General features: G+C 53.9%; 1 protein-coding gene across 5 annotated transcripts; it reads right to left on the reverse strand.

Annotated features, from left to right (window-relative positions):
- Positions 1 to 1,603: 1,603 nt before the first annotated feature.
- Positions 1,604 to 19,086, reverse strand: CNDP2 (carnosine dipeptidase 2). 5 transcript variants are annotated; one of them, XM_060170483.1, is made up of 12 exons: positions 19,068 to 19,086; positions 15,965 to 16,054; positions 14,725 to 14,868; positions 11,177 to 11,339; positions 8,973 to 9,061; positions 7,287 to 7,487; positions 6,971 to 7,055; positions 6,056 to 6,216; positions 4,081 to 4,245; positions 2,990 to 3,131; positions 2,630 to 2,777; positions 1,604 to 2,237 (listed from the first exon to the last, which is right to left on the reverse strand). In XM_060170483.1, exons 2-12 carry the CDS (start codon positions 16,022 to 16,024, stop codon positions 2,168 to 2,170), a joined length of 1,428 nt encoding a protein of 475 aa, XP_060026466.1. In that variant the 5' UTR covers positions 16,025 to 16,054; positions 19,068 to 19,086; the 3' UTR covers positions 1,604 to 2,167. The 5 variants fall into 5 exon arrangements, with proteins under 5 accessions (XP_060026466.1, XP_060026465.1, XP_060026463.1 ...); XM_060170482.1 differs by lacking the exon at positions 19,068 to 19,086 and adding an exon at positions 18,488 to 19,034; XM_060170480.1 differs by lacking the exon at positions 19,068 to 19,086 and adding an exon at positions 17,775 to 17,811.
- Between the last annotated feature and the right edge of the window lie 3,082 nt (positions 19,087 to 22,168).

Consider the following 22,168-nt stretch of genomic DNA (forward strand, 5'->3'; position numbering starts at 1 on the left):
GGCCCTCTCCCTGGGTACATTCCTGTCCACACGTTCCCCCTTCATGAGGACACCAGTCATACTGGACTACGGCCCACCCACATGACCTCTGCAAAGACCCCATCTCCAAATCCGGTCCCACTCTGAGGTACTGGGGGTTAGGATTTTAATACAGATTTTGAAGGGATGCAATTCAACCACTAACAGGCTGTGAGTCTCCAAAGCACTTAGAGTGTGCTGGGGAGAACTTTCAAATCACCCCAGGCCTGGGAGCCAGTTATCCCTGGGCGGGGTTAGTCCCTGGTCTCTCCCACACGAACGGCTGGGGCCATGGGACCAAATCCATGCAACGTCTGGGTCCCCGTCCACACTGTTGGCTCCCCAGTATGTCTTTCCTCTCCTGCAGCGATAGAAACGTCATCCACACGTTTCCTGCCTCTTGTGCAGTTAGGAGTTGCTGTGTGACTACCTGAGAAAGATGCGAACTCTGCACGGTGCCCAGAAGCGAGGAAGCCTGTCTTCCCCCATCCCTCCTTCCTACAGGCTGGGGCTGCAGGCTGGAGCAGAGGCCACGACCTTGACGTTGAAGCCGGGGAGCCCCGCCTGCCCGAGAAAACTGTCATCACCTTGAAGACTGTGTCGTCGCGGTCACAGCGGCCTAATACATGTGGTTTAAGGATCCTGACAGGTCTACCACGCTTTCCTGATGCCGTGGCCAAAAAGCAAGAGCAAAGGAACTATGACTTTCCCTTGGTCGCACGGAGACGCTCAGCTTTCCTTCAGGTCGGGACTCCTCTCAGCTCCTTCTCTTCTGGGTCAAGAACGCAGCCCAGTAAGTTCTCTTTTTCTAAATAAGACCAGGCAGGGTATTCTTGTTAGCGGTCAGCTTCCTGCCGTGGAGTAACACCATTCAGGGTCACAGTTGGGGAATGCCTCTCCTCCCACGGAACAGTGGGATGAATGCATTTCACGAGCACCGAGTAAAGCTTCTGCCCCTAACTTGAAACTAGAGTTAAAGTGCACTGACCCTGAGCAGGTAGCTCCAAGGACTCAGTCCCTGGAGGGCGCAGGGTGACTGGTACCAGACTGTTTTCCTGGACAAGCCTCCCCAAGGCCTAGCAGCATGAGTGGTAAGGATGGAGATAAGGAGGCTGCAGCTCACAACACTGCTGAGGACACTGTGGAGGTGACTCCAGGGCTGAGGAGGACCCGGGCAGTGAAGGAGAGATCCAGGGGCTGAAAGCATGGCTTCCACTCCACCCCGTTAAGTGTCAGGTGTGACAGGGCCCAACAAACATCACCCCCGTCCCCCATGCCAGTCCCGGCCTATGAGTCAGGAGGGTCAGCAAAGTAGACAAAACACAGACTTCACGATAAACAAGGGCCCGGTTCCTTCGGGGGAGTTTAGTGTGGCCTCCTCCATCAGCTGGGCCGGGGGACTCTGCGGTTTAAACCAGTCTGATAGGCTCTTCTGTGGCTCGGCAGCACCAGGAGTGGGGACAGGAGAGGACGAGCGAGACGGGCACCGGCGTTCTGAGCCCGGCCCTCAACCCGCCAGCCCGCACCGCATACCTCACCGCGCACGGGCACGGGGCTGCGCAGAGAAAGGCGCACAGGCAGCAGCTCCTCCAGAGGCTCAGTTTTTATTTTTTATTTAGCAACTCAGATTGAGATCAGATAACCCTCCCAGCAGGTTTAGGTTTTGAGGGATCGCAGTAAAGAGAAGATGTGGAACACCAGTAACAGTTAAGGTCTCGAGAAAAGGACAGAATGTGCCCAAGACAGCAGCGGACAGAAAGGATGGACCTCGAGGCACCAGGTGCCCGCGACTCAATGCTCCAGGTGTGTGCGACCCTGGCTCTGGGGGCAGAGGTGGGACCAGGAAGCACCAAGGCCTCTCTTCAGCCCAGGAGACATCGACCAGAACTTTCTACAGAAGCACCTGTGCTTTTAGGCCTCGGCTATTTTCTGGAGACACCACTGAGGATTCAGCTGTCACCCAGGGTCGTTTACAAGCCCCCAGGACTGAACGTTGATCGCTGCCGGGATAGGTTCACTCCATCCTGAGATGTGGTCTCGTGTCCACTGCCGGATGCCTGGAGAATCTGACGAGAGGGAAAGGAGAGAGACGGGCTTCCACGTTCCTGAGCGACGGGAAGAGCGCGAGGTGATGGGAGGAGGGCGGTGCTCAGTTCTTCAGCTGGGACACTTCGTACAGGTACGCAGCCAGCATCTTGGTGCCTTCAATGTAGTTGTGCCTGACAGGGAGGAACAGTCACTACGCTGGCTGGTGTCCCGAGGGCCGGGCACACATGCTGCATTCCTCCCGGAAGCGGAAGTCCCACCGTCCCAGCGTGCTGGCCCTGAGTGCTGCTTGCCTTGGTTCTCAAGTCCAGTCCGACTGCCCCACCAGGGACCATCCCTGGTCCTGGTCTAACGGAACGTGCGGCTCTCACCTGGTACTTAGTGTGAAGGGCCTTACTGGACCACAGCTGCTCCCTGTCTGTCTGGATGCAAAGTCTCCACCTTGTGTCCTAACACCCAGGGCTCTGTGCTCTCCCCCTGCCCTCCAAGCAGGGCCTTTCTTTGCCTCAGTCCCTGACTGGCCCACCCCAGTCATCCCAAGACGGCCCCTCTTTTCTGCCCTCACCTGTTGAGCTTCTCATTCTGGGAGTGGGCTCCGTCATCTGCTGACCCCACGGGCAACAGCATGACATTCTTCCCCGTGGCCTCCTGAAATGTCAAAGTCACAGGAATACTGCCGCCTTCCCTGGTCAAGTCCGGCTCAACACCAAAAACTGAGGGAGAATGGAATAAAAGACACTGAGCTTTAGGGCTGCGAGGCCAGGGATCCGCCACAGATCTACTGGCCCGCAACCCCAAGTCCAGACCAGCAGCCCCGCTCTCAAGGTTGGAGGTGGCACAGCCCAGCCCGCACAGAGACAGAGCCAACACAGCCACACGCCCACAATCCACCAGCGCCTATCAGCCCCCAAAGAGGACGTCTGACCTGTCTTCAGGGCTCTTCTCCCAGCCAAGTAATGAGGGTGGTTGAAGTCGGATACCCAGGGCTTCCCACCGTGGCCCAGGTACACCTTGAACTTGTTGGGACTGTCCAGTTCAGCAAACTTCTTGGTCAAGTAGCTCGTAACCTGAAGCACAGGCAGGAGAGACAGTGTCTTACAAGCCTGGCCTCTGATCTAGTGCTGGGGATCTACTCCACAGCAGTCTCTGGGGGTGAGCCCACAGTCGTCTACAATGGGTCTATAAGGGGTCTACAGTGAGTCTATGGGTCTACAATGAGTCTCATTTGCTGCTGCTAAACACTGATCTGCATAACTACGATAGCAGAAAGAGGGATTTTATCATGAAACAAACTTCAGTTATTTAAGGTAAAAGGTAATGTTTTAATTTCAAGCAATTCACCCTCTACGTAGATATTCCCATATGATGTTAATATTTAAATCCCATATGATGATAACACTTAAAGCAAGTTTAAAGAACACGTCCCTTAACTTGCTTTACAAAAATGATTATATCTAAAGCAAAAACAGAGCCAGGTGCTGACCCAGGGTCACCTCATGATGAGAAAATCTCAGTCCTAGGCTTGGAGAGTGGCCCTCAGTTTCCCCTCCCAACAGGGAAGGTCCTGACTCTGTCTCTCCATGAAACCTTCCCAGGTGAGGACGAGGGACTGCTCCCCGCAAGCCTGGCTGACTTTCAGATACCAGACGCTGCCCCACTCTGGATTCTCCCCCTCTGGACTCTTCCCCCTCTGCCGCTCACCAGGGACCAAAGGCCCGTGGACTCCCACCAGAACACATGCAGCCCAAAGTCAGCAACTGCCTTGAGCCTCTGGATGAGGTCAGAGGTGAGATTTTAGCACGCCTCAGCAGTGACAGAGGCCAATCGCACAGGATGCCTTTTCATACAACCTTTACCTCTGATTAGCTCTGAACTGCTTATCCCAGCAATCGCTGAGCTGGCGAGAGCCAAGGACAGGGCTGCGCGGGCGGAGGCGCGCTCTCCTGCTGCCCAGAGCCCCGGCGGCAGGCGCTGCACGCACGGCACGCCCTCCCCGCGCCCCCGCGCCCCACGTGCCTGCTCGGTGACCACTTCAGGAGTCATGTCTGGCACGAGCCTGATGGAGAACTTGCCGACCACCTTGCGAGGAATCACGGTCTTGGCCCCCGACCCAGAGAAGGCACCTTCGATCCCGTGGAAGGAGAGGGACGGGTACCGCCATCTGTGCATCAGGATGTCTTTCTGCAGAAAGACGACAAAGTGGGTCGGAGACGGCACCGCCTGCTCATGGAGGAGCCCGGCCGGCCTGGGGTCCACACACCATCAGGAAGGCAAGAGCGACCCAGCAGCCGCTACAACAGACCCCCAAGCGGGGGCCCTGCGCGTCCAGGATGGCTGCAAGCGTGTCCTCTCCGCGCCTCCCAGTGAGTCCGCACCGCCCGGGTCAACAGAGCTGACCACACAGAAGCCACGGTGTTCTGGCCGGCCCCACGCATATGCGGGCTGTTGCAGAGCCAGGGGCACCAGGAGGGGGAGGGAGGCATGACCCCGGCCATCCTAGGTCCCGGGCTCACAGGACACCGAGGGTGGGGCGAGCTCCCCGAGGAGGGCAAGCCAGGCCGTGCACCACGTCCTAGGCCAGTGCCCACGGACAAGCCCGGCAGTTTCTGCCCTGGGGACTGGCACAAGGCAGCCCCCCGTCTCGCGAGCGTCTACTCGACACGGCCCCTCTCGTCCCAGCGGAGGCACGCGACGTCATCAGGAGAGGACACGCCGCCGCCCGAACCCCTGGGCTTCCTCTGCGACTCAGCACGTAACTCTGGACATGTCTGTGAACCAAAGAGCCCAGTGACAGCTGGAAGGAGCAGACACGGCCCTTTAGCAGGCACCTCACGCAAGGGCAAACGTTACCGCAAGGCAGCGGGGCAGGAGGAAATGCAAATGTGTCCATAGCCCAACCTTCCCCAGACTCGTCCCTACCCCGGGACTAGTCTCTCTTGGTCACGGCGTCAGGACCTAACCAACTACCGTCCGCGAGGGACCCGTCTCGGCTCTGCCTGTGAAATCCTTACTCCGCTCGGTCCTCTCCGATGTGTCCTGAGCCTGAGGGGTCCCAAGTCCTGCCTCCCCGTCCCCCCAGCGCCCCCTGCAGCCTCACGGCCCCCCAGCCCCAGTGCCTCAGCCCCTATGCTGCCACACCCCCGCCCACAGTCTGTCCCCAGAGAGGTCTCATCAGCGCGTCCCTCTACTCAACACCAGTCACACCGCCGTCGTCCAGGACAGCGCACGCGCTCCTCGGCAGATCAGAGGCCTTTCCGTCAGGCATCTTCACTCCGAACCCCGGGCCTCACTGGCCGCCCACGAGCGGGACAGCTGAGCCCGCTCTGCCGCTCGGCCCCGCCTGTCTCCTGCAGGCCCCGTGGCACTCCTGTCTAAGGAGGCCTCCCCCCTGCCCCCAGGCGCCAGACCACCCCACCGTGGCCTCCGCACACCCCCTAAGCTTCTCTGCCCGTCTGTCACCTGGAGAGGTGACACTCAAGAGCCAAGCCCGGTTGTGCCCCTCCTGCCTGCCCAAGGCCTGCCGCTGCGGCTCAATGAAAGCTTAGTTAACCACGTGAACTTACATTCACACCTTAGAAACCAGGAACTAAGCTAATTAAGAGAAAAGTCACAACATGATTTTCTCCTGACAGTTAAGTAAACGTTTTGTGCAAATGGTTTCCACCTCAGCACCCAGCTCCATCAGGAACGGCTTAAATCATCTCTGGGCCGGGTGGTAAAGCGACTTCCCCGCGCGTGCAAATGAGGAAAAGCCCCCGCCTCTCTGCAGACGTGCCCCAGCTCCGAGCTCTCCACAGTCGACATCTGACACGTTAAAGAGCTCCCAGCTCCCAGCCTGGCGCGTGGTGCCTTCCGGCGCCTGCACCGTCCTGCTGCTCCCGTGCCCAGGGTGCGCCCGAGTCCGCCCAGCCCTCAGCCTCCTCCCCGGGGCCCCAGGACCGGGGACGCTGCCAGCCTGGCGGAGGCAGGCCTCGCGGCGCCCGGGCAGCACCTTGCAGTCATGCAGCAGGGTCTCTGTCCCCACATCCCGGGCGTACTCCTCCAGGTCGAAGTCGATCTTGTCGTAGAGCTCCAGCTCCTCGTCCGTCACGGAGGCCACTGCCTCACTGATGCCGGGGACAAGGATCCTCCCCTTCCGGTCCATCAAGGAACCTGGAGGAGCGGAGAGGATGGGCACTCGGCATGCACGCACTTCTTAAGCCGTTTTGTTACCGTAACAACCCAGGGAGGAGAGCGGGGTCACCTTCCGTGTAAGATAAAGGGATGGAGACACGGAAGGTAGGTGAGCCGCCCACGGTCGCGGAGCAGGATACACACGGAGCAAACGGGCTCCCGCAGGCCCGCCCTGAAAACCACTCCTCTGTCCATCATGTCCTGTTCAAGGCACGTCCCACGAGAAACTACCTGCTCCCACGCTGAGGACGGAAAACCGAGTAGGGCAGGGTAGACTCCAGTCCCAGAAAAGTCGACTCCATGCAGGGCAGCCGCCGCCCGCCAGGGAAGGAAACAGGACTGAGCACACGGCGGGCCGAGGCCGTGCGCCAGGGGGACACCGGGCAAGGCAGCCGTGGCCTCACTCTCAAAAGGGCTGAGTGCACAGGAGACCGCTGCGGCCAGTCACAGTGTCAACTAGACCGAGGCAGACGCCCTCCAGGGACGTAAGACACAACGGCGTCCAGAGGAAGGACCGCCGTGATGCCAGGTGACAGGGCAGGTGGGGTGCCCGAGTCGGGCCACGGAGACGCCGTGGGGGAGAGGGGAGGCAGAAATGAAGCATGGGGGTCTTTTAAAGGGAACAGTCAGTCGCGGGGGGGGAGGGAGGGACAGAAGGCATGAAGCAGCCTGGAAGCAGTGCCCGCACCAACCTCCTGCCCAACTGCCACGCGGTGACGGAGCCCACGCTCACCCATCAGCATGATGAGGTCGGTCATGGCCTCGTGCACCGAGCCGCCGTACACGCCGGAGTGCAGGTCCCTGTTGCTGCATTCCACCTGCGGACACACGGCCACCCTGCTTGGCTGCTCACGGGAGCCCGTTCTTACCATGCGACAGTAAAGTGAGCAAAGAACATTCACACGACCATTTTCAAAATCAAAATCTGCTCCCTCAACAAGCAAAGCAAGGTGCTTCCTAAATGCCAGAACTCTGGAAACGCCAACCACAGGAGAAAGCGTGGGCACCCAGAGCCCTCCCAGCTGCTCCCTGCACGACTCGGCACACACCTCGATGAAGAAGTAGCAGATGCCCCGGAGCCCGTAGGTGATGCAGGGCTTGTTCTTCCCCAGCCAGTAGTTGTCGGAGATGCAGACGTAGTCCACATCCTTAAAGAACGCGTCCTTCTGGGCAAAGATCAGCGAGTCTAGGCCTTCAGAGCCAGACTCCTCCATGCCCTCCAGACAGAAGCGGACGTTGACGGGGACTTCCTGGGCAGGAGACCGGTGAAGGAAGGTACTCAGCACGCACGGACTTAGAAGCAACAGCCAGGAAGCCACCCAATGTTGTGAAGTCACGAATTTCAAATAACCGACTTCCTCCAGACCCACCACTGGGCAGGCTGTGTGTGGCCCACACAGACCCTCAGTACCCAGGCACTGGGCCACCAGGGGACAAGCGTGGCTTAAGCCGGTCACCCTTAGAAGGACTCCTTCCAAGGAGCTCCCAGCCCGACCACATGTGCCACTCGTTGGGGTCTCTGCGCTCACCCAGCGCGAATCTGCGTCTCCAGCAAAGCTGAGCCGCTCCCTCTAAAACAAAGGCCACGACACAGACAGCCGGAGCCTTCATCTGCGCGGCCACCAGCAGCACACGCAAGAGCGAGAGAGCGCTTCCCCCAGTTCAGAAGGCGCTCCACGCACTGTAGGCCCTTTTCCTCCAGAGCTGACAGTGACCCTAAGATGCCACCTGGCTCCTGCTCGGTGGCCTTCCAGGTCTCCCCAAGGCTGTGCTGTGAGGCACGTGGCCCTTCCACAGGACAGAACGTGAAGCCACACTTGAGCGAGGCGATGCCAAAGGCCACGGAAGGCTGGGCCTGTATGGACTCAGGTCTGCGGGGTCCTAGCTCAGAGCTGCCCCCAGACAGTGCTGCTCACCACACGCACCGCCCCCCCTGCCACTCCAGTGGAACAGGGGTGAGGGGAGGTGCGCTGGGCAGCTCTGCCCTGCACACGGCCACCCCTCTGCTTGGCCACGCGCTGATCCCAGGGGCCCTGGAGGAGAGGGGCCTTCCCAGCCCGAGCCCAGCTCCCTCGAACCTTTTCAGATCTACCACCGCACGTCCTGACAAAAATGCTTGTCTCATCATTCTTATCACAACACAAGATAAAAGCAGGATGCAGAAACTGCCTATACGTTATGGTCACAATTAGATTTAAAAGAATTCTCGAGAAGATTGGTCAGTAACAAAATGTTAAGTCTCTGAGGCCTGGATTCTAGGCACCTCTTTTTTCTCTCTACTTTTCTGTATTTTACAAACTTTCAACAAGGAGCAGATGTTTCACTTAAGGAAATATATTTTTAAAAATCAAACTTACTTTTAGGAGGATAAAAACCACACAGAGAAAGTAAGGGTTTGTCGGCTAGCACAGGGCCTGGGTCACGCCCTGGCAAGCACCCACTTCCCAGGCGCGGTCAGAGCCCAGAACTCTCACCTGCCTGGGTCCCTGCTGAGTCACCAACAGGGTGACCTTGGGACAACTGTAAAACCAATGCACCTTCAATGTTTCCTCAAACTGGAAAACAACCTATAAACTGGAAGATGACCCAGCTGTGCTGATACAGTTTGGCGGGGGAAGCCTGCTGTCTCCTGGCCCGTGCTCTTTGATCTTTACGGGCTGTTCTGGGAACAGAAAGTCCCACTCTGCACCCCCAGGTGGAGCAGGTGAATCGGGCGCTAGATGTGGGCAGCGTACCTGACACGTTTTCTGGAAGGCTTCCAGGGCGTTCATCCAGCCGGCCACTGGCCCCTTATCATCGGTGGCTCCTCTCCCGTACAGTTTGCCTGGAACAGCAACCAGCAAGTTCATCAGGTGATGGTCGCAGCGCACAGAAAGGAGCACCTCTCAGTGAACATCTGACGACATCCCAGCACGACCCCACGCAGCCGTCCTAAGCCTCTTCCTCGTGTCAGAAGCCCCGTTCCCATTCTATCAGAAGCCCCGAGTCTCCACCCAACACGATTGTTAGGATCTTCCAGAGAACTCGCCCGATCTAAGAGCAGCGCGGGAGTGCAGCCAAGGTCCCCACCGCCTCAGGGCACGGGCTGCAAACCCAGCTCCGCGGGACCACTGCCACTTGGCTAGGGTGTTAAAATCCAGTCCACAGCCAGCCGGCAGCAGCGGGTGAGGGAAACCTGGCTGGATGCAGGTGCACCGACCAAGGAGAACCACAGTCTCACCCACACCACAGCCCAGTTTGATGAAGAACAGAACTGACGTTCGTCACGTACCTCTCTAGGTTATCACTAAAGGACAGGATGTTGCCCCTCCCCAGTGTAACCAGTCACCTCCCCTCTGCACAGCCACCTCTGGGACCCCCGTACAAAGGCGGGTGTCTGGGCTAGGCGTTGGCCACCTTGAAGGACACGAGGGAAACAAGCCCAGACCCCCCTCCCAGACAGGACGCAGCGTAAGGCCCGAGGGAGGCCAGAATCCCGGGTGCCGCGTGCTCAGGGGGCCCCTCCCGGCCTCAGTCTGTCCCGGTCAGTCGGTCCTCTGTTCTCCTCACCCTTAGCCTGTTTTCAACGTTCGGCAGGTCAACCTGACCCACCCCAAAGTGGGCGTGTGGGGCTTAAAGCCATCACTGCCTTGGGGATTTCTTTTTTAAAGTAAATCTGCTTTTCACAAAAGCTAAAAAGCTCTTCTAAGACGCATCCTCATCCCTGTGGCAAACACTGACCCAGCGACCCCAGGGAGCGGCGCTGTGCGGGCCGAGGTGGACACAGGCCGAGAGCGCCCACCCCCGGCCCGGCACGCCAGCAGCCGTGTGGGGGCAGCTTCTCCGGGCTACGGGGCGCTCCAGGTTCTTCCATCCTGCGTGTCTGTATGTCTGTCTGGGGGTGGGCTGTCAGGGAGGGGCTGAGCAGTAGGAGACCAGGGCTGGCACGGGAGGAGGCGCAATGAGGGGAGAGAAGATGGGGCCCACTGGGTCCCCCAAGAGGCACCGCTGTGGGGCAGGGCGGGAGGTGGTGCAGGACCCGCCTCCACAGGCCAGGGGAGGGCCTTGCAAGGGGAAGAGAAGGGGCAGGACGAGGATGACCTCTGGGGGGTCCTGGTGCAGAGGGGAGGGGAGGAGGGCCGCCGCTGGGAGAGAGGAGAGGGGACGAGAGGAAGGGCGGGGGCCCAGGCCCTGGACTGAGGACACGTTAGCAAGTGCACCCTGAGGACCGCTGTGCACAGCAATGACGTGACTGTCCCTGAGCTGGGGAAGCTCCAACAGAAACTCAGCGTGTCCCACAAGAAAGGCTTTTTTTTTTTTTAAAGACGGTCTGGACTCGGCCCAAGGGGACGAGGCACAAACGAAGGGGCTGCTCCATGTGGCGAAAGGCTGCATCCAGTGCGGAAACGTGAGGTTCAGTGACAAAGGCAGGAGGAGCCTTTACCCGGGGCAGGTTGGGGGGCAGCGAGAAGAGGGGCCAGTGCGGGGGGCCGTGAAGAGGTGCGCGAGGTGCCCACGGGGCCCAGCCCAGGAGCCCTCGATGGCATCGCTGAGCCATCACTGCCATCCTCACCAGGGCAGCAGGCATTGGGGAAAGGCCGACGCTTCCCTAAACCCTGACGGGAGCTGCTAAAATGTGCCACGGAAGCAGCTACGAATCGTATCAGGTTTGGATCCCAGGTTTTGGGAGGCTGCACCGCCTCAATTCAGATCGGGCTTCCTGGGAAAGTGTCAGCAGCAGGAGAGGGAAGCCCAGCAGGCCCAAGGCCCCAGAGACCTGGTTCCACAAAGAAAGGAAGGCTTTTGGAGGTTTCAAGGATGGATGCACACGCATGAGGCTTCCAGAACCCAATTTCTAGATCGTGTACAAACAGCCAGCTCTGGAAAGACAACCCAGAGGCCACGGGTGTACCTCCTAAGCAAATGCCACAAGTCCTCTTCCTCGGGGAAGCGTCCCTACCGTCTCGCTCCACCAAGGTGAAGGGCTCGCTGTCCCAGCCGTCCTCCAGGGCTGCCGGCTGCACGTCCAGATGTCCATAAATGCACACCGTTTTCTTCTGCGGGTCGGAGCCCAGTGTGCCGAGTAAGATGGGCGGAAGTGGTATCTCCGAGCCATCAGGGAGCTGGGGGAGGAGAGGAGGCCGTGGAGGACAGGCTTTGTGTGAAGAGGGTGGTGTTGACAGCAGATGTATCAACGTGCCCTGGACAATCTTGTGTGTTCTCATCAACCACTTCTATTGCAGAGCTCAAGACCACACTGTTCAACCGAGTCATTAATCAACAAGAATACACTTTCCCATAATCCGGAGCACAGAGACTGGACTACGGCCACACCACCCCGAACGCGCCCCATCTCATCAGAGCACAGAGAGTGAATTACGTTTACCAACTGCAGGTGGCTTGGTCAATTTTTAAGGTTGATTTTCAAAAAAAACTTTTATGTAACAAAACATATTACAAAGGCTGAGTTTGGGATGCAGCTTAGTTCATTATTTTCTAAAATAATGTATAAAAACGCCTGTAATCTTAAAGCAGAAGATACACTTTAAAGTTTTTTATGTAAATTACAATCATGCACAGAAAGGGCCATAGACCAGGGTGTGAGGAACTGCAACTTGCAGGAGGCCACACTGCATCAAGCCGCAGTAGCTGGGACGCCTTCTGAGCCTTCTCCCAAAGGCCGCAGCCTCCCAGTCCCCTAAGAACGGGGTACAGATATTAACCACAGGATTCCCTCCTCATCTAGGGTAGAAATGCAGGTGTACGAAGGCAAGTCAGTGCCAAGCCCCACATCAAACTCCGGTCCCTTCCAACATTCACATCAGCTGGGCGTCTGCACCTTTCATGGTAAGCCACGGCCCACTAAAGGCCCTGCAAAATATCCGGCACCCCATCCTCCCCGCCCTTCCTGCAGTCCAAGAGGACAACCCGAGGTCCTTACGAAGTGCCCCAACGGCAGGGAGGGTGAAAGGAGCACGTCCTGAGCTTCAACTGCAAGAGCGAGGATGAGTCACAGAGGAGCCATCACACACCTGGGTGTCAGGCTAGTTATTAGAAAACGCTCTGAAAACATACATAACTAAACAGAACACACAAACCTAACTGGTAATGAAACTATGGTAACAACTTACAATTAAGAGGTAAAATGAGCAGCAGCTAAAACCGACAAGCAAATCAGTACAAAGCTGGTGATGGGCCGGTATAAGTGTCCTTCTCCAAACTCCCAGGGGCACTAAGCACCTCTACGTGTCCGCGCACGCATCAGGGAACGTTCCAGGCCGCCGAGTGCTCTCAGGATACAGGATCTGTCTTTCCAGTACACCCGACTCATAAATGCCAACTTAAGTAACTGCTGCTGACCCTGCAGCTGCCCATGCGCAATCCTGGACTCCACCTCGCCACGCACGCACGCGAGCTGCCCTGGGGCTGTGTCCTCGCGAGGACGGCCTGTAGCCACCAGGGCAAAGAACCGTGCTCGAAACCAAATGCCCTGACCTGGTCACACAAGACACGGAGCGCTGCAGTCCCAGCTGGCCCTTAGCTCGCCTCATAGGAAAGTGATTTTTAAACAACAGACTTTCTCTAAATAAATCTCTGCTCCAGGCAGCTCCTCCGAAACACTTCAGCATTTTCTAAGAAGCCACTTGGGCCCATAGATACTCATGCCGCAAATTGCAAATCTCTCTCTGGGCTTCCCCACTTACTCAGATGTCACAGGACAAGGCCTGGGCGAGGGACACAGTGATGTGTTTACAGGGAGAACGTGCTGTCCTCTCCCAGCACCTGTGTGGGCACAAGTCTGTGACACAGGGTCCTCGTGTCTCCCTCCTTTCCACCCATTCTAACAGCCACCACACGAGTCCAGCTCCCGACCCCTGACCCACTGCACTGGCGCCGGGGGCTCTTCCGTCACTGCTCTGCTCACGAGCCATGACTGTCCCATTTGCTGAGCTCCTCTGTCTGGTGCTTGGGCCCTCAGGGACGGGGCCCGCCACCGCCCGGGGCAGCGCTGGGCTGCAGGCAGGCTGGACGTGATGGCTCCTGCACCGACCCTGGCAGGGAGGCCCCAAGAGCCCCAAATCAGCCCTCCCACCATCACACCGGCCCCTGAGCCTTGCCCAGCAGGGACCGGGCTCCCAACATCATCTCTCCTCCGTGAGCCTGAAGGTACCCCAGCTTCTGCGCGTACAAGTGCTGACGGCCACCCCACACCTGCCCCAAGTCACCACCACCTCCAGAAAAGGGCAACACCGCTGCCAGATGAACTGATGCGCTATGGCTGCGCCCCACGAGGACTTGGCAGAGCTTCTCTAACAGTGATGAAAGCTGCCAGCTCCTTCCCTGATAAAAGTAGGCATCATGGAACTCAAAGAGTGTGGCAGTCATTTAGTCTTTCATGGAAGGTCGTTTCTGAAGAACCGCACTGTTACATCCGTGTTAAACAGAATAGATCCATATATTTTAACAAAACAACTCTTAAAAATTATTTGCCACCTAGATTTTTTTTTAATGTATTAGGAAAAAAGGAAGAGGAAGCAAGTCAAGTATGCTCCTAACAGAAACTAACTCAAAGAAACCTGGTTTAGCCTCTCATGAGTGGGCAAAGTGCCATGAAGCTCTAAGGTGTCTTACGTAATCTTCAGTTAACTATTAAGTCTGTGGTCAGAAGAAATCTCACACAAACAACACTGGACTGGGAAGCGGAAGGCCCAGATTTTAACCTCCTTTGCCGTGGGCCTTTTATTGGTTCCCAGGGCGACAGAGCCCACCTGGGCCTCTGGGTCCTTCCATTTATGAAAAGAGCTGAGTGTCCACATCTGAAATCCCAGGATATGGTTTCAACAGACACATAAATCATCAGGCAAGAGAACCAAGATAAACCAAACCCAGTTATCACTGCAACACAAAAGAGCGTTGCAAACTTTGAAAATGCATGCCATGAAACATGTAATTAACACGGGACTGAAATCATCTGAAAGGAAAATAGTGGAATAATGTACCATAAAATGAGACTGTTCATTCAAGTTAGAATCTGTCAGAAACCTGCATTAAAATGCAACTGAGCCCCAAGTCCCACACATAAAGTAGCCCTTTTCCAGGAACCAAGTCATGAAAAGTGCTGTTTCTACCAACTGGGGACACAGTGGGTGTGAGTGGGAGTCTCCATTAGTTTTGCATCTGATTGGCAAAGAGCAGCTTCCTGGTCTGAAGGCTGACTGACTTCTGGGAAGGAATGTCAGCTCGCCTCAGAATGGCCATTATGTTAACTTCTGCTTAGATAACACTCAACAGTTCTCCTCCCTGGAGAACAGTGATGAGTATCACAAATCTCTCTCTAATCCAGCTCAAGAAATCACAGTTTAGCATCCAAATCAGGCCTTCTTTGTTTGTTTGAAAGACCAGCAGGTTATCTGAAGCAAAGACATGTAAGAACTAGCCTAGTCCTATCAACTCCTCAGTAAACCTGCTCGCTGTGGCTCTGCAGCGCGGAGATTGCCGGCCACCTACCTTCTGGTTTCCAATGTCCACCAGCTCCACGGAGCCCCCCAGCTGCTTGATGTCGGCAGCGGCGACCTCCATCATCCTCCTGATCTCACCTCTCTTCTCTGGCCACGCAGACACGCTCTGGATGGCCACCCATTCCGCAAGTTTCTGTTTGTGGATAATAAGCAGATGGGATTCTGAAAAGGTGCTCCTTGAGGAAGGAAAGTACTCACAAGTGTGCCACTGTCAGGCCCACAGAGGTCACTTGCTACCTGCGGCCACTCCATTTGGAACATGCTGCCCAGACACAGAAGAAGAGCTCCATGGCATCTGCTTTTTGCTTAAGATGTAAAGGGACTGTCTGTACTGACCCTACACCAAGAGCTATACAGCATGACAGGAAAATCGTTAACCATTAGGAGTGACGTGAGTGTAACATGTACAAAGTTCCACAAACACGTTTATATCTGCATCTGACAAAATTACAACTGAAAGATACAGAAAATACCCAATATTTTCAGAGTCCAAGTTGGCTTATTTATCATCCTGACAATGGCCAAGTTCTCTAAAATATAAGTTTTGGAATGAGAACTCTAAAGATTTCACCTGAAATATGTCTACCAAGGGCGATTCTAACGTATGATGCTTTAAGTTAACATCAAGAAACAGGTTAATGCATAACATTACCAAATCATTTAAAACATGCTAAATGTAAATAGTTCTTTATATCTATCACAAGAATAAACAAAAATCTTCAATTAGCTTTGCCATTTCTAGAAACATGTATTAAGAGTTTCTGTCAAAAGCCAACTTATATACTGTAATGAGAAAGCAGAGGAAAAGACCTCTAGACAATACACATTTTTCAGTTACTTTTTATTTTTTTTTTTAGTTACTTTTTTTTTGTGGTGAGAACACTTAAGATCTACTCAAGTACACAATACAGTACTGCTGACTATAATCACCATGCAGTACACTGGATCCCCAGAACTTACCCATCTTGTAACTGAGGTTTGTACCCTTTGGCCAACACCTCCCCAGTTCCCCACCCCCTGGCAACCACCGTTCGACTCTCCACTTCTCTGAGCGCAACTTTTTCAGATTCCACATGTGAGATCACACTAGCGTTGGTCTTTCTCCATCTAGACAGTATTTTTAACACTTGATTACAAGAGCATAATTCATGTTAGCTTCTTGAAAGTTTCTCTGGGTGCCATGGAATTAAACTGAACTTGAATGCTCACTAGAATAAACATTCCCTTACCTTAATGTAGCGATCCTGATTCTCATCAACGTACTTAAACAGGGCAGTGAGGGCCGACATCTTTCAACCAGACCGCAGACCTTGGAGATTCTTGGAAGGAAGAAGAATCTGTCAGTGCTGCCTCGAGACAGGGTCCAATTGATCAACAGGCCTGGAGGCACTTGTGCAGGATCATAAACTGTACTCCACCCCCCGACCAGCACTGGATGCAGTTGTCACGAGGACTCCAGCAAGTGACCTCGGCAGATACAGTGGTTCTGGAAAGCAGTCAGAGGCTCAGGCTGATCTCCATTCTTTTTTCAGAAGGAAAAGGTACACAGAATTGTGTGTCCAAATGGAAGGTAATCGAAGGAAGGGCCTGAGTTGAAGACAAGCTGATATAAATTAAAAGCAGGTACTCCCCAGGAGCACTGACATACCGGCATTTTAAAACGTTTCTTAAAATTTAATTTTACTCTCTTAAAGCCCACAACTTCCCCTTACTATTACCACAGAGAAAATAATCACTCCAAGGCTCCCAGCAAAAATGTCACATCTTGTCTCCCTGCCACAAACCAACAACACAGCAAACAAAGCCTGAGGAGAGGATCTTAATTCAGTTTAAGGAAACTGACAACCTGGGCCCAGAAACAGCCAAGACAACGTACGAAACTCCACTAGGGCCCGATTAAGATTAAAGAAACTTCCAGCCTCCCAGGTGCATTTTCTAACATCCAGTTTCTGCGCTATGCGACCCAACACGTCCTGCTCCACCTTACAAATACAGGGGAAAAGAAATCATGTGACCCATCATCTGTTTTGTTTGTTTGGCCGTGTCTCAAGGCATGCAGGATCCTATTGATAGTTCCTCAACTAGGGACTGAACCTGTGCCCACTGCAGTGGAAGCTCGGAGTCCCAACCACTGGACCGCCAGGGAAGTCCTGACTCATCTTCTTTAAAACCTGGAATCAATATGAAGCACAGAAAATCCTGGAATTGGCGCCTTCAAAATTGGTTCTCCCCCCTTCCTCCAACTGACAACTCAGGTTCCATCACGTGGCAAGACTCAAACCTCAGCAGTGACAGGAAGAAAGTGCTCAGGGACAGGGAGCAAACTCAGCACCGCAGTGACAGGAAGTATTTCAGAACTGCAGCTGCAGAGTCACAAGACCCTACTACATCTCTGTAGTTACGGAGCAGGACGCCAGAAAAGCACCTGCGTGTGGATACACTGGAGTTGAAGAGCATCTTTTTCTTGGTATAGGATTCTGAAGTGACTTCTAAAGACAGGAGAGACTTTATCCACTGAGACATAAAGCCTGGCAACAGATCGAGGAAGTGCAGTGTGAGTTCAGTAAGGTCAATCCTCTTCCCACACCCATAAAAGAGCACACAAACCTTCCAGCCAACTCAGAGGGTTTCAGCTGAGGCTCTTACCTCAAAGACAGGGATCCCTGAATGCAGAGGCACAGCATACAAGTCAAAGTTTTCAGTCACAAAAGAAACCCTATTTAGCAGGACAATATGCTACATCAGGTACTTTTCATTTGAGTTTCTGGTCATTAAATGCCACAAATCCCACACTCACTGTGATATATTCTCATTAATATTATGTTCTTTGAGGCCCAATTAACCAATGGCCTTCCAGCAAAAGCCAAAGATTCAACTATCTAAGCTGCACCTTCTATCAAAGGAGAGTAAACAGAGACCGAGACCAACTGTTCAGCTCCGCAGGCCACCTCACCAAGGCCGGAGAAAAAGCACCTGCTCCTCTGAACTGCTAACCCAGTAAGAGAGGTCAGGCCAGGTCCATTTCTCCCTCCCACTCACAGTTCTGGTTATTCCCGTTTCACCACCACTTCTTTTTTTTTTTTTTTTTTTTTTTTTTTTGCTGTACGCGGGCCTCTCACTGTTGTAGCCTCTCCCATTGCGGAGCACAGGCTCCGGACGCGCAGGCTCAGCGGCCATGGCTCACGGGCCCAGCCGCTCCGCGGCACGTGGGATCTTCCCGGACCGGGGCACGAACCCGTGTCCCCTGCATCAGCAGGTGGACTCTCAACCACTGCGTCACCAGGGAAGCCCACCACCACTTCTTTTATATGCCCTGGTGAACTCCATTTATTAGGGTGAAAGCACTGAGCTGGAGTGAGCAAAAGCAAATATTTACCCTCTCGAAAGAAATGCCAGCCTCACTCTCCTCTTGGAATCTAAGGTTCTGGGGAGTAACATAACTTCAACAGTGAAACTAGTGTGAGAGGAAGAAGTGATACGGTAGCACCTGGAACCACCCAGCAATGCCTATGAATGATTCTCCCAGTTCTGAGTGCCCCTATCCTGTCCCGCACTGATTCAAGGCACATGGTACCCTAAACAAACGCCGGAATCATGGCTTCAAATCTGTGTAAAACCACTGAAACAGCTGTGGAGACGTCTGGTTTGCCCAATCTAGACCTTCAATCCAAACGTACAGTTCTACAGAATTACTTCTCGCCACCCCTCCCTGCAAACTCCAGGGACGACAAAGGCATGAATAAAACCTGCACCAGATCACTGAGCCAGCACTAGGATCCCGTGTCGGTGGCGCGGGCGGCTCGCAGGCCCTGCCCGCGAGGCCCAGGGTCTCAAGGGCTCGGTGCAGGCCGAAACGGGACCAGGCATCACTCCACTTGACAGGTGAGAAAACGGAGGCTGCCTGAGAGCTGCCAGCTGCAAACGCGCAGCCTTAAATGTGGGCGGGGTCTAGAGACCCCGACCCCGGGCCTCTGACCCCCCGGGCGCTGGCCGTCCCGCGACACCAAACTCAGGCTTCCGCCAAGGGCTCTGCTGAAAAAGACAGGCTTTAGTTTTCTGCGGTCCTCGCCGAGGGAGGGTCGAAAGACCGGCACGCGCGCGTCCTCCCCGCCGCCCCAGATCCCCGACCCCCGAGCGGGCCTTTTGACCCGACACCCTCTTCTCCCGTCAGGCCGGCCACACGCGGAGCGGGCCTGTGTCCTCGGCCCCACAGCCGCGCCCAGCCTCCCCTGCTCCCCCGGAGGCGGCCCGGGGCCCCACGCTCCCGGCCTCCGCCCCGCTGCCGCCGCCCTCAGGAGCCTCCCCGCCTAGCGGTCCGTAACAGCACCTCGCCAGCCCGCCGCTGCCGCCTCGCCGCTTCCGTACCACGTGCCCCGGTCACGCCCCCGGCGCGGGCCCGCCCCGCCCACCAATCCCCGCCCACCAATCCCCGCCCTTGTCCGGAGAGCTGGCGTCGCCCCGCCCCCGCCGCCGTGCCGTCCACCAATCGCGGGCCTTTCTGGAGACGGCGTCGCCCCGCCCCCACGGTCGCCCCGCCCCTCCACTGAGAGGTACGGGGGCGGGGCGCGCGGGGGCGCGCGGCCTGAGACCCAGGGAGGCGGGGTGCGAAGCACCTGCCTGGGCGGCGACATCCTTCCGTCCACCGCCTAGTGCTTTCACGGTGAGGTCCGAGAAGAGGTCTTCAGTGCAAGGTGGTCCGAAGTGGGGGCGCCCACACACACCCCGAACCCTCCCGCCGAAAGCTCCCGTCCCCGCAGGCTCCTGAGGGGCGCGCGTTGCAATTTCACATACCTTTGGCACTTCGCTCTCCAAGCCTTCACCAGTACCATTGCTGAGAGGGGGAAATATTTTAGTATTTAGTCTTACAATAATCCTAGGAATTAATGAAGAAAGTAGACCCACCATTTACTTATTCAGCATGTACTACTTCTCTTTTTAACCCTTACAAGGATCCTTGGGGGTACGATTATCTCCGTTAGAGTATTCCCCCAAAATTTGGCAAAACTTTTACCCCTTCCACATTCTTTGTTGTTTTAATAACAAGTTTAATAGTTGCAAGGGATGTAGTTTCCCACACCCTGTAAATATTTTGAAAGAAACTATTTTGAAATAAATTTTTACATGGTTTGTTTTTCCTTCGAAATTCTATTTCCATCCATATCCCTCACAGAATTTTGTCAAATTATAACACGTTTATACTTGAGAGTCTTTTATTGATGATACTATCATACTTCTCTGCAACAGAATATGTATAAAAATTTAAATTAGTATTTACTATAGCTAGAAAGTTCTAAGTGTTAAATCTTTCCTCTGGGCTAAATTCTCATTACAATTATTAGTAGTACATGATTGATTTAAAAAACCACCTACATATATTATACGCTTTGGTAAAGAATTTTTAGCTATTTAAAGTAATTTATTGGAAATATATCCTTTACTCATATCTATTAGGCTTTAAAAAAATTAGTTCAGTTATCTATAAATGAGATTATTGCTCGAATAAGACAGGATTCGGTGAAAAACACAGCCAAAAACAGTGATTTAGAATAAAATCCATAATACATTACTCATATATTAAAATTTTATGGGCATGTGGTAGAAATAAATAAGAGCAAAGAGGAAGCTTGGGTCCAAGTAAAAAGTGAATGTGCATTTACAGTAGCTAATAATCATTTGACAAAAGTTAATGAAGATGTTTCTCCTGCAAATCTGAATAAAAGTCAAGAAAATGCACAATTTAATCTTGATACAAAACTCTTTTACTTGGAAATATAATGTTAATTGTCAGAAGGTGGAACTTTCTATCTCCTACCCCCTGAAATAAAGCAAAACATGCAACAGACAGGTGGTCTTGAGTGAGGAGGCATTCTCCCATAACATACTTTCAAACTGTATTTCAAATTGTCCCTTTGTTTGGAGCATTTTGGCTTTTAAAGAGGTAATAAATGTACAGCACTTAGAACGATGCCCGGGGTTGAGTGTCTGGGTCTGCTCAGGCTGCTATAACAGAATATCAAAGACTGGATAGCTTATAGATAACAGAAATATATTTCTAACAATTCTGGAGGCTGGAAGTCTAAGATCAAAGCGCTACCAGGTTCAGTGTCTGGTGAGAGCCCGCTTCCTGGTTCATGGACACTGTCTTTTCCATGCAACCTCACATGGCAGAAAGCTCTCTGGGGTCTCTTTTATAAGGACGCTAATCCCATTAATGAAGGTTCTGCCCTCATGACCTTATCACCTCCCGAAAGGTGTAATACCAAATACCTCCAAATACCATCCCCTTGGGGATTAGGTCTCAACATATGAATTTCGGGAGGACACAAACCTGCAGTCTGTGTAGCTCTGTCTTGTAAAGGAATGCAGGAAGGCAATAAGGACAGCAGGTGGCTCCACCGCCAGCAGGTTCTCAGGTTTATCTGCTGTAGGAGAGAGAAAACATGGAACTGGGGCAGCTGGAAATTGGTGCCCTTAAAACTTTCTGAACCCTTCTTCAAAAGTCTTCTTGTGCCCATGGGTATTTCAGTCTGAAGATCACTGCCTTACCCAGCGATTAAGTAAATGAGCTAATATTTAAACCTAAGGGTACACAGCTGGAAATCTCCAGCAGGTGGCGATGCAATCCAGTCCTTGGGTAAAGGATGCTTTGCAGATTGCTCGGTATTGACAAATCTGATCTTAGTTTAAAGAGCTAAGTAAATAGGTTTCACTTCTTTGCTGGATTTTTTTGGGGAACAGGGACACTATGAGAGAAGACAAAGAAAGAGTTATGTGGTCGGGTGACCAGAGGTTGGGTGCTTCAGAAAGAGAAATGACATGACTTATTCTGAGAACGTAGGGAATACCACCATCACGGAACTTACTATTGATTACAGATCCATTGATACATTAGATCGTCCTTCCAATCACCACGATTTTCAGTTCCCAGCACGGTCACAGAGCTTAGTCTCCAGACTCCCAGGCAGCTCTGTTTAACCAAGCTTAACTAAGCACACAGACCATGGGAGCACCCATCACCCTGGAACTTTGAGAATTTTCCTGAGCACAGGGGCCACTTTGGAAAGCCTAATTGTTCTCAGGAACCCAGATGCAGAGAAGTGGTAGGTCACCACGTTAGATGCCTGCGACATTGGATGGCACAAACAGAGAACAGCGGGGGAGGAGGCTAGGAGGGGGCAGCAGACGCCAGCTTTGCTCCACACGCCTCAGCCCCAAAGGGGCTGCTGAACTCCAGTCCCCCCACAGTGGTCTCTGTGGGTCTCCCTCAGTGTGTCTGTCACACACCGCCCCCCATTCTTTTTTTTAATATATAAATAACTTTATTTTATTTATTTATTTTTGGCTGTGTTGGGTCTTCGTTGCTGCGTGTGGGCTTTCTTTAGTTGCAGCAAGCGGGGGCTACTCTTCGTTGCGGTGCGCAGGCTTCTCATCGT

This window comes from Lagenorhynchus albirostris, chromosome 14, assembly GCF_949774975.1.
Source record: "Lagenorhynchus albirostris chromosome 14, mLagAlb1.1, whole genome shotgun sequence".
Classification (NCBI taxonomy): Eukaryota; Metazoa; Chordata; class Mammalia; order Artiodactyla; family Delphinidae; genus Lagenorhynchus; species Lagenorhynchus albirostris.